Source organism: Felis catus, chromosome A2 (assembly GCF_018350175.1).
Source record: "Felis catus isolate Fca126 chromosome A2, F.catus_Fca126_mat1.0, whole genome shotgun sequence".
NCBI classification, from domain to species: Eukaryota; Metazoa; Chordata; class Mammalia; order Carnivora; family Felidae; genus Felis; species Felis catus.
Genome location: NC_058369.1, coordinates 110,579,822 through 110,592,066, shown reverse-complemented (window position 1 = coordinate 110,592,066; position 12,245 = coordinate 110,579,822). Strand labels below are relative to the sequence as shown.

The following is a 12,245-nucleotide window of genomic DNA, read 5'->3' as shown; positions in this document are numbered from 1 at the left end:
CATTCAGTGCAATCCCAATCAAAATTGCACCAGCATTCTTTTCAAAGCTAGAACAAACAATCCTAAAATTTGTATGGACCCACAAAAGACCCCAAATAGACAAAGTAATATTGAAGAGGAAAACCAAAGCGGGAGGCATCACAATCCCAGACTTTAGCCTCTACTACAAAGCTGTTATCATCAAGACCATATAGTATTGGCACAAAAACAGACACATAGACCAATGGAATAGAATAGAGACTCCAGAATTGGACCCACAAATGTATGGCTAACTAATCTTTGACAAAGCAGCAAAGAGGGTCCAATGGAAAAAAGACAGCCTCTTTATCAAATAGTGCTGGGAGAACTGGACAGCAGCATGGAGAAGAATGAAACTAGACCACTTCCTTGCACCATACACAAAAATAAACTGAAAATGGATAAAGGACCTAAATGTGAGACAGGAAACCATCAAAACCCTAGAGGAGAAAGCAGGAAAAAAACCTCTTTTACCTTAGCCACAGCAGGTTCTTACTCGAGACATCTCCAAAGGTAAGGGAATTAAAAGCAAAAATGAACTGTTGGGACCTCATGACGATAAAAAGCTTCTGCACTGCAAGAGAAACAGTCAACAAAACTAAAAGGCAACTGACAGAATGGGAAAAGATATTTGCAAATGGCATACTGGATAAAGGGCTGGTATCCAAAATCTATAAAGAACTCACCAAACTCCACACCCGAAAAACAAATAATCCAGTGAAGAAACGGGCAGAAGACATGAATAGAGTCTTTTCCAAAGAAGACATCCGCATGGTCAACAGAAACATGCAAAGGTGCTCAACGTCGCTCCTCATCAGGGAAATACAAATCAAAACCACACTGAGATACCACCTCACACCAGTCAGAGTGGCTAAAATGAACAAATCAGGAGACTATAGATGCTGGCGAGTATGTGGAGAAATGGGAACCCTCTTGCACTGTTGGTGGGAATGCAAACTGGTGCAGCCGCTCTGGAAAACAGTGTGGAGTTTCCTCAAAAAACTAAAAATAGATCTACCCTATGACCCAGCAATAGCACTGCTAGGAATTTACCCAAGGGATACAGGAGTGCTGATGCATAGGGACACATATACCCCAATGTTTATAGCAGCACTTTCAACAAAGCTAAATTAGAGAAAGAGCCTAAATGTCCATCTGCTGACGAACAGATAAAGAAGATATGGTTTATATGTATAATGGAATACTATGTGGCAATGAGAAAGAATGAAATATGGCCTTTTGTAGCAATGTGGATGGAACTGGAGAGTGTTGTCCTAAGTGAAATAAATCACGCAGAGAAAGATACCATATGTTTTCACTCATAGGTGGATCTTGAGACACTGAACAGAAGACCATGGGGGAGGGGAAGGGGGAAAAAAAAGTTACAGAGAGGGAGGGAGGCAAACCATAAGAGACTCTTGCATACTGAGAACAAACTGAGGATTGCTGAGAGGTTGGGAGAGAGGGGAAAGTGGGTGATGGGCATTGAGGAGGGAACTTGTTGGACTGAGCACTGGGTGTTATATGGAAACCAATTTGACAATAAATTATATTAAAAATAAATCAGTAGTTTAGGATAATGTAGATAAGTAATATTCTGGAAAATTAAATATTTTTAGGACACCTTGAAAAAATAAACTTATTTCCATAAGGTATGATTTTAAAAAAAAAAAAATTCTTAAAACCAGGAGCTCTCCACTGGACATTTGATCTAATGAGGACCTATTTTAATACTGTTGTGGCCAAACAAATTTATGAATATCACTCCAGCATAACATTTTCCCTGTAAATTGCATGTTTCCTTTTTTTGTTTTTGTTGTTGTTGTTGTTGATTTTTTTTGGGGGGGGTTGCCTTTGTTGAGGCAAAAGAGTTGCCTTTACCTTTCATGTATAACATACAATGAACTTATTCACATTATAGTGTCAAGCAACTATCTGATTTGCCATTCCATTTAAAAATTTATCAGAATGGGGTACCTGAGTGACTCAGTCGGTTGAGGCTGATCATCTGACTTTAGCTCAGGTCATGAACTTGCGGCTCGTGGGTTTGAGCACTGCATATACTCACTGCTGTCAGCCTGTCAGCGCAGAGCCTGCTTTGAATCCTCTGTTCCCCTCTCTCTGCCCCTCCCCTACTTGCACTCCCAAAAATAAATAAATATTGAAAAATAAAATAAATTATCTGAATCTTTCAGTTTGGAGATATAAATCATCCTGCATCTTTTCATTTCCTCTTTAATCTCTGCACCAGGAATGAATTTTCTCTATAGATCCATTATTGTTGATGTTTTTAAACAAAGAATGGTTTTAGAAAGTTTGTTTCACTTCAGGACATGTATCACATGGGAAAGACACTAAGATTGCTTGAAATTTCAATTACTAGACTGCTGGCCAGGCTTAGTCACTAGCTAAATGACTTTGCTCTTACACTCTGTTAGCCCCTGGTAGAGTTAAAATTGTATATGTGGATCTTTGAAGGTGTGCCTAAATGTTAAGTCTATAAATGCTAGACTTAGAGCATGTATACTTTGTGTTTGTGGCCTTATAAAGATAAGATACATATTAATGGCCCTTAGACTTTTTCTTAGTAATCTGTGAGTTCATTTCTCATGTGTTTGGTGGGGAAGAAGTGTCAGTGTTACACTATAATTGTTTATATAGAGTTGTAGTATAATTGCAATCTGTATTTTGAAATTACCTTTTGTTTTTAATAGCTATTACAATGATTAACTGATTTAAAGTCATTAATAGTAAAAAAGATTTGTTAGATTTCTTAAAGAGCCAGAAACTCATGGATCTTTGATCATTAAAAATATATTTGCTAATACTTTATTCGTAAGTCAAAATGTTAAAACACTTTTAAAACCTTTTAGTATTGATAATTCTGAACAAAATCGGGAGTTTTAAAATGAAATCCCATGTGGACATCACCCATCTTTATTAGTTATTCATGTTTATCCTTAATTGAAAATACTCCTTTATTAATAAATAGCATTACTACTGTGTTTTGGACATATTTTCTTATTTTTGCTTAGTATAATGCATTGCAAAATAATCTGTTAAAGATGCTTTTGATAGAGGATTGTTATCTGGAAAATACTTTTTTTTCTATAAAACTAAAATTATTGAATGTATTTTATCTTCTAGTTTGAAAATCTGTCAAGCATTTTGAAGCTTCCTGGTAAAAAGACGTTTAATAATATGGATAGAGATTTTTTAGAAAAGAGAAAAAAGGATCTAAATGCATATTTGCAGGTAAGTCCTTGTTTATTATTACTCATGGATTTTTATTTTAATATAGCGTATAGATATAATAGATTTTTCTTTATTAAGTAATGTTTTAATATAATAGTGGAACAGAATACCACCTTTGAGTAGCATGTCCAATGTGACATGCAGTCTGCTCAGTAATTTATCAACATTATTTCTCTGTTTATTGACAAAGAAGTTTCCTGGACACTGAGTGATCGGGATTTTGTGTGTTCAGGGTTAGATGCATACACCTATCTTTTCTACATTACTGTAAAGTCTAGGTGTTTGATGGTACACCAAACAGTTTAATGTTTCCAATTCAGTGGATAGTAGCTCTTCAAGGTGTATCCAAAGCTAGCAGATTTTCATTCCTGATAAATGCTTCCTATGGTCCATAATGAGTCTAAGGCTTCTAAAATTATAGGATAGTTCAAGAGAGGAATAGATTCAAGGGACTGTTTCTGACATGTAGTATCTTAGATTTACAGATTTCTGTCATGAAATAACAAAATTTGTCTCACAGGTTACTTACTGCATGAGCTGTTACGACTCCCCGAAGTAACTTTGTTTTAGACATGGGTACCCAGATGCCAGATATAATAATGATATTACATTATAGTTCTTTATTCCAATGAATAATTTGCAAAGGTTTACTAGTAGACCCAGCCTCAGCCCAGGTATATAATGTTCTATTATTTAGATCCCCACTCCATCCTCTAGAACAAGGGTCAGCACATGGCAGACTGCAGACGAAATCTAGCTCACCACATGTTTTATTAAGTTTTATTAGAACACAGCTATCCATTTAGTTTATTATTGTCTGTTACTGCTTTTACATTACTACAGCAGAGTTAAGTAGTTTCAGCAAACACAGTGGGCCACAAACCTGAAATAATTACTATATGAACCTTTATGAAAGGTTTACTGACCCTGCCTTAGTATTTAGTGAAACTTAGCTAATGCTATACTGGATATTTTGTTGGGAAAGTTTCTGTCTCTCTTACACATTTATAAAAGCATTTATAAGTTCAATTTGGTTTATTTATAACCATAATTGTAATTCCATGGCATTATTATTTCCTGAAAGGATAGTAAAAACATATAATCTCTTACTATTTACCTTTGTCTTCTGACTTAAAATTGAACGTCAGAAATGATTGGTATGACTCTTGTCAAACATTTTGATTTTTTTTAATGTACTAGCTTTAATTGTGTAAAAATCTATATCAATTATTAGATATAGAAGATAACTACCTTCTTCCAAGTCTGGCTCCTTAAATGAATCTTTTAAAAGTGGCTGTACCGTATATATTGTATCTAATGAACTCAATGTATGTCAAAACCTTCCACTGAAGGAACTAAGTAGTAGGTTATATCATTAACAGTTGTGAAGGCCGTATTTTGTTTTCATGCTTCTTTATGATGCTTCAGAGTTTTTATTTGGATTATTTTATGTACTTTCTATTAATATTAACATTAGAATTAGAATGTGAATAACATAATAGTTTACTGTTGTGGATCTTTATAGTATAAACTGTAAAGCCTGAAAATGGACTACTGGACTACTACTAATGGACCCCTTTATCCATGGTTTTGCTTTCTGTGGTTTGTTATCTATGGCCAGCTGTGGTCTAGAAGCAGAGATCGTCCTTCTGATGAATTGTCAGAAGGTCATTAGTAGCCTGATACTATGTCACACGCATATTGTCGTTCACTTCACCTCATCTAATCATGTAGGCATTTTATCATCTCTTACCATCATAAAAAGGATGGGGACAGTAAGATATTTTGAGAGAGAGACCACATTCACACAACTTTTGTTAGAGTTTATTAGAATTGTTCTATTTTTAGCTGTTGGTAATCTCTTACTGTGCCTGATTTATAAGTTAAACTTTATCACAGGTATGGAGAGGGAGGACTACTGTGGTAAATCCATTCGGACAGCTTTGACATTAGATGCACTGAAAGTCAAAAATAGCACAATGAGAAAAATATGCACCAAACTGTTAATGATAATAGAATTATTGATGACTTTATTTATAAACTGTATAATTGTGTTTTTTAAAGCACAGAATTAAAATTCTGTATATTCTTAACTTTCTAGCAGATAAAATTATAGACAGGACTAAATTTCCAGTACCATATCAATATAAGATACCATTTTTTTCCTGTTAGTTACTACTAACTCCTGAAATGATGAAAGCATCCCCAGCTTTGGCTCACTATGTGTATGATTTCCTTGAGAACAAAGCCTACAGTAAAGGGAAAGGGGATTTTGCTCGCAAGGTAAGCAGACTATTACACTGGTTTTCTTTATAGGTCCGTTTTCATACTTTCTTTTTAAATAAAACAAAATAAATTTGTATATGTATGTTTTAAAACCAGGGGCGCCTGGGTGGCGCAGTCGGTTAAGCGTCCGACTTCAGCCAGGTCACGATCTCGCGGTCCGTGAGTTCGAGCCCCGCGTCGGGCTCTGGGCTGATGGCTCAGAGCCTGGAGCCTGTTTCCGATTCTGTGTCTCCCTCTCTCTCTGCCCCTCCCCCGTTCATGCTCTGTCTCTCTCTGTCCCAAAAATGAAAAATAAACGTTGAAAAAAAGAAAAAAAAAATTTAAAAAATAAAACCAGAAAATTTTCTTAAATACTTCGTGGCATGTTTATCTTCTATGCATTAGTAAACTTACTATTGATAGGTAGTCCTAATAAGTATAAACTCCTGTTTTTACATGTAGATTAAAGTCTAACAGGAGCTTGAAAAAAAGAAAAAAGATTTTTTGAAATAATGCAATAAGGAAGGTTTACCTGAGATAGGTCACAAGCTTTTCAATAACTTGAGAAGGAACTTTTACTGGGAGGAAATGTCTTATACGTGGAATAAGGGTAAGAAAAAATGTTAAATAATTTATGTTCCCGAAAGTATTTATGTCCCTTGAGTGAAAACTTTATTATTTTAAATGCCTTTCAAAGAATATGAGCCATACACTTGGAATTTGATGGTAGGTTAAGACAATAAATGACTACTGAAATTGGGCAAGATAGTTTAGTAGGTGAGAATACAGACTTTGGAATTAGTCTTTGGTTTAACTCCTTATTCTGCCATTTACTAGCTATGACTTGCAATATGTTACTTCACCTTTTGGTCCTTTAGTTTTCTCAAGTAATGAAGATGTTGTCATTTTGAAGCGTTGTACGAATCAAATGTGATACTCCATGTGTTATAGCACCTGGTACATCAGTAACCTCGGAATGAATGTTAGTTCTTAGTAGTAGTAGTGGCAGTAATAACAGGAGAAGTCATAGCACTTGGGAAAGCTGGGTGAATAATGTGCAGGAATTCTATATACTCTTGCAACTTTTCAGAAATCTCAGATTATTTCAAAATGAAAAAAAAAACAACAAAACCCACAACCTCCCTGCCACTCCTTCCCCCCACCCCCACCGAAAAGACTTTTTTTTTTTTTTAGAAGATGAAGAAATTGGTACAAAATAAGTAAAAATTAAGCATCAGAACTTTTATGATTACTCTAGGGCGTTGGGTCTTAACGTCCAAGTGGATGTTAAGATTTTTAAGTGGAGTGTTGTAATAACAAGCTCCATATTATGTACCTTACAATGTCGGAAGGAGGGGATGTGGTGGGATTGTCTTTGTATTTCATGATTGACATGATTGAGTGGAAATTTCAACTCTGAATAGTTTTATTGTCAGTAGAGATTCCTTCTGGTGTTCCATCTTTTTGATGTTTACCTTATATGCTCTCTTAAGATTGTATCAATTTTAAGATAAACTAATGAATTGATGACAGCTTTTTTTGAGATAAAAGAAACATTACATCAGATCTACCCAATTCTTTAAAAAAAATTTTTTTTATTTTATTTTTAAGAGAGAATGAGACAGGGGTGCCTGGGTGGCTCAGTCAGTTGAGCGGCCGACTTCAGCTCAGGTCATGATCTCGCGGTCCGTGGGTTCGAGCCCCGTGTCGGGCTCTGTGCTGACAGCTCGGAGCCTGGAGCCTGTTTCGGATTCTGTGTCTCCCTCTCTCTGACCCTCCCCCGTTCATGCTTTGTCTCTCTGTCTCAAAAATAAATAAACGTTAAAAAAAAAAAAAAGAATGAGACAGAGACAGAGACTGAGTACGAGCAGGGGATGGACAGAAGAGAGGGAGACAAAGAATCTGAGTCTCCAGGCTCTGACAGCAGAGAGCCAGACGTGGGGCTCGAACCCACAGACCATGAGATCATGACCTGAGCTGAAGTGAGACACTCAACCGACTGAGCCCCCCAGGCTCCCCTACCCAATTCTTTGTTATCAACCATAGTAGCGTGTGTGTGTGTGTGTGTGTGTGTGTAAAGCACATATATGTTGTATATCCAAACAGCTATGTGTCACTTTTTAAAAATATTACTACTGGAGTTTAAAGATTCTTCCAAATCGTTTCTGGAAATCCTTAGTAACATACATTTTTGATAAATCATGTTGGTAATTACCAAGTTCATCTTGACCTCTTTTAGATTGGCAAAATAATTTTACGCATGTCAAGAATTAGAGGTTTTTCAGCTACATATCCCTTTTGGCTAAATTATAATTTAATATTTTTTCCTTAATTATATTTTACTGGACATTAAATAGCTATTAGAGAAAATCATCTGCAAGCATTTTATCCGTGGCTCTCAGAGCTTGAGAAATAATACATTATAACACATTAACTTCGTCACACAATTTGTCTAGCCTTGCAAGACATGCAGGCGATTCCTAGGAAGAGATAAGTAACAGTCTTCCTTTATGCACACAGTTATCTTTCTTCCAGTTTATTTTATTTTATTTTTTATTTGTATGTTATTTATTTATTTATTTATTTATTTATTTATTTATTTATTTATTTATTTATTTATAACATTTATTTATTGTTGAGAGACAGAGAGTGTGAGCAGGGGAGGACAGAGAGAGAGGGAGACATAGAATCTGAAGCAGTTTCCAGGCTCTGAGCTGTCAGCACAGAGCCCGATGTAGGACTCAAACCCATAAACCACGAGATCATGACCTGAGCTGAAGTTGAACGCTTAACCTACTGAGCCTCCCAGGCGCCCCTATTTTTATTTTAGAAAGAGATAGCATGAGCCACGGAGAGGGGAGAATCTCAAGCAGGCTCCATGCTCGGTGCAGAACCTGACACAAAGCTTAATCCCACAACCCTGAGATCACAACCCAAGCTGAAATCAAGAGTCAGATGCTCAACCGACTGAGCCACCCAAGCACCCCTCTATCCAGTTTCACATCATGGTATGAGGCATTTTAAGCTATAGTTAGGGATCTAAATTTAAGTTAAAATTAATTTGTGTTGTTACTGATACACATATCTGAAGTGATAATGAATAGGCAACATTTTTGGTAAGTCAGGCTACATGTACATTTATGATGGCAATCCATAATTAACTCCTCTGCTTGGTAATTTACACATTTGTTTGTTTGTTTTAAGCATGTTTTAAGAGATATCCTGTTTTTGGAAACCTTGTCATAAGTGATGGACTCTGTTTTTATGCTTCTAAAATTCTGTTTTTATCAGGATTAGGCATCAGAATCATTTGTGGAGGTTTTTCCATCCCCCTAGTTTATCCATTCCGCACCCCCAACACAGATGCTTGGACTTTACCTTCAGAAATTAAAAAGCAAAAAGGAAGAAGGATAGAAAAATAAATGGATTCTGTAGGTCAAGGATGGTGCACAGGCAACTATTTATAATTATTAACTAATTCATGATATAGATTTAGGTTCTGTTACTTTAAAAGAGTATCAGTGGTAGTTTAGTGTTAAGATAGCATGAGGCTACATATATAAGAACACACAATTTTACACACAAGGGCACATGCACAGAGTGAGTTTCATCTTTTTATCCTTTTTACCTCTGTATCTGTGTACCAGTGGTAGTGTTTTTCAAATCCTTCTTCATCTTTTATTTTTGTCCTTTGGTTCTCCTCTGACTTGTTCTTTTGTGACAGTGTCCCTCCTGAATGTTGCATATTCCATCAAGCATATCTATAGCGCTATTGGCTCAGTTTAATCCAAGGAGTAACTAAAAACTCCCAGTTATTTTACAGTTCTCTTGAAATTCACTTTTTGCTGTTGTTTATTAATAGTACTTATTTTATCTTTTCTAGTTTTTCTTAATGAAAAAATCATGAAAACATTAGAGTAAAGGAATTTTGTCTTCTTGAACTCAACTCTTAACATTGCTGTGTTCCTGAAGCAATGGAGTGGAGTTCGTTTTTTTTTTTTTTACTTTTTCTTTTTCTTTTTTTTTCAGGGAACATAATTTGTTTCTGCAATAGTTTTCATGCGACTCACATTTTCTGGAAAATATTCTTTAGTTTTTTGTATGACTTTGGTTTTCTGTCCCTTTTTTCTTTTTTGTTTCTATTAAAAATCTCAGTACCATATGTAGGCTATTGTGGTTTCTAGATATTTCTCCCTTTCTTAATTGAAATTATCTAACATTTGTACAGTCAGAATGTCAATTTTAATGTTTCCTAGCCCTCTGGAGATTATTCCTTTTTATGTTCCTCATCACATTTTCTTTTATACTTCTTCTATTCTGTCTTACTAAAGGATTCCATATTCCCTGTATAGATTTAAACAGCATGTAATGTAATCTAAAACTTATTAAAAAAAAAAAGATCTTAGTTGTTAATTACTTGAGCTTTCTGCTTATTTTATCTAATGGTTTATTTTTCAGTGTTTCTTCAAAATGTCTATGTTATTGTTGCCTTGAATTGTAGCAGAAGTACATTGCGGCTAATTCCATTTGCGTTAATTTCTCTTTGGGAAATTTTTTTTTCTTTTTCAGGATTTCCTTAATAAGGCACCCAAACTTAGTATCTCTAACAGTGTATTTTATTTTTATATAAGCGAAAGCTTATATTTTCTAGCAATAGCCTCATCACCCCCAAGCTTTTAATCATATTTATGTGTGAAAGTACAGCTTTAAGACCATACATTTTGAAGACAACAGTTCTGTACTTTTAAAATACAATGAGATACTATAGACTAGAAAATGATTGCATTCTTTTTGTGTATTGATTCTGTTTTTCCCACGCTTCTCAGTTAAGTAACAAATCTGATAAAATGAAGTCATGGTATGATGTCTTTTCCCCTTAGATGGACACTTTTGTAAATCCACTTCGAAATTCTATGAGGAATGTTTCAAATGCAGTTAAATCCCTCCCTGATAGCTTGGCAGAGGGAATGACTAAAATGTCAGACAACATGGGCAAAATGTCAGAAAGATTAGGCCAAGACATAAAGCAATCATTTTTCAAGGTAAGAAGATGTTTTCAGTAATACCTACAGCAAACTATTTTTAAGTTAACTAAGATTTATTGAGCTCCTGCTTAGATTTACCTTATTTCTTTTCAGAAGTCCACAGCCTTCTAGACATATAGTCTTATAAATAATAAAAAAAACTAAAGAGAATAAATTCTTATCAGAAATGGATACTCTATAATCCAGTCATTCCTCAAGCTCTGCTGTGGTAGAATTGTAAAAGCCAGTAATGTTAACATTATTTATACTGTTATATTCTATTATGCCGTTTTTATTTTATGATGCTATTAAATTCTAAAACAAAGCAAGTAAGCGCTATTGTGCAAATTAGCTATGTTAGTATTCATCAGGAAACATAAAGCCTAATTTCTCCTGATTCACATGATCAAGTGGCTAGATCAGAGGGAGGAAAAGTCTCACAGTCATCTATCTCTGAGGCCATACCTTATTTTTATATACCAGTGAGTGGTATTAGAAGAGTTTCCTAGGAAACTTTTTCATTACATTAGCAAATACAGGTAGCAGACCAAATAGGTTGTTGCTTTCTCATTTATACTTTTTATAATTTTGACCTACTTGTTTAAGGTTATGATCAAGACTATAAAAGAAAGGATGTAACTATTAGAGTTTTCTATTTGTTAGATCATGTGCCAGATCTAACTAAATATCATATATATATATATATATATATACATATATATGTATGTATGTATGTATGTATATTTAAATAACAGAAATTCATTAAGAGACAACTCCTAAAATAATGTGTATCTCAATCCATACTTTTCTATTTATTCTCATACTTTCTCTGATGCTTTATCTTTGTTTCTAATCATGGGAACATAACGCTAACACCGAAAATGAGGATTTTCCAGTGCCAGTCTTGCTGATAACTACCCATATGACTTTGTACAGAACTCACTGAGCTTTTCCAGGTCCCTTTTCCTTACTAGTAACATGAAGGGGTTATTGGTAATCTTGATGATTCCTGTCATGCTGACAAATGATAATTTGTCCATTTTCCCCATAACTTATATTATCTAACAACAGGTTAATTCATTTTTTAAGCTTGTTAATATACTGTTAAGCTCCCTATGGTAAAAGAAAGAAGATTGGAATTTTATTCCCTGGCTGTGCTACGAACATTTGGTTTTTAAATCATTTAACCTTTCTTAGCTTTAATTTCTTCTAAAAAGTATAGGAGTTTGACTAAATAATCTCCCCTTCCAACTCAAAAGTCCATTTTTTCTTTTAAAGGAAAAAATATCTTTTGGTAAAGAAGTAATCACACTTTAACATTTGGTTTCTAATTGTAGATTGTTAATACTTTTTAATACTATGTAAATTTTGCTTATGTATTGTCCCCAAAATAAAATTAAACACTATTATTATGCTTAGTGCTCATTTTGATTGATTATTGTATTGTGTTCTTTCACTGTCTTCTTTAGTGTGTTTACTTTGTTGTTTTTTGTTTTTGTTTTTGTTTTTAAATGTTAGGTGCCTCCTTTAATTCCGAAGACTGATTCAGATCCTGAACATTGTCGGGTCTCAGCTCAACTTGATGATACTGTGAGTTAATTTTGTTTTTGGTAGTACTCAACTGTAATTGAAATCATACTTGGCAAATCTTTTTAACTTTTTAACAAAGTATAATATGTATAC

General features: G+C 34.6%; 1 protein-coding gene across 6 annotated transcripts in view; it reads left to right on the top strand.

Annotated features, from left to right (window-relative positions):
- Nucleotides 1-12,245, top strand: part of SNX13 (sorting nexin 13) — a 132,368-nt gene that overhangs the window by 109,017 nt on the left and 11,106 nt on the right. For 5 of the 6 annotated variants that reach the window (XM_045052451.1, XM_023250420.2, XM_045052452.1 and 2 more), the window contains 4 exons: nt 3,166-3,273; nt 5,446-5,556; nt 10,419-10,580; nt 12,081-12,152. In XM_045052451.1, the coding sequence (XP_044908386.1) occupies nt 3,166-3,273; nt 5,446-5,556; nt 10,419-10,580; nt 12,081-12,152 (453 nt within the window). The remainder of the gene's footprint in view (nt 1-3,165; nt 3,274-5,445; nt 5,557-10,418; nt 10,581-12,080; nt 12,153-12,245) is intronic. The other variant, XM_045052454.1, reaches the window with a different exon arrangement.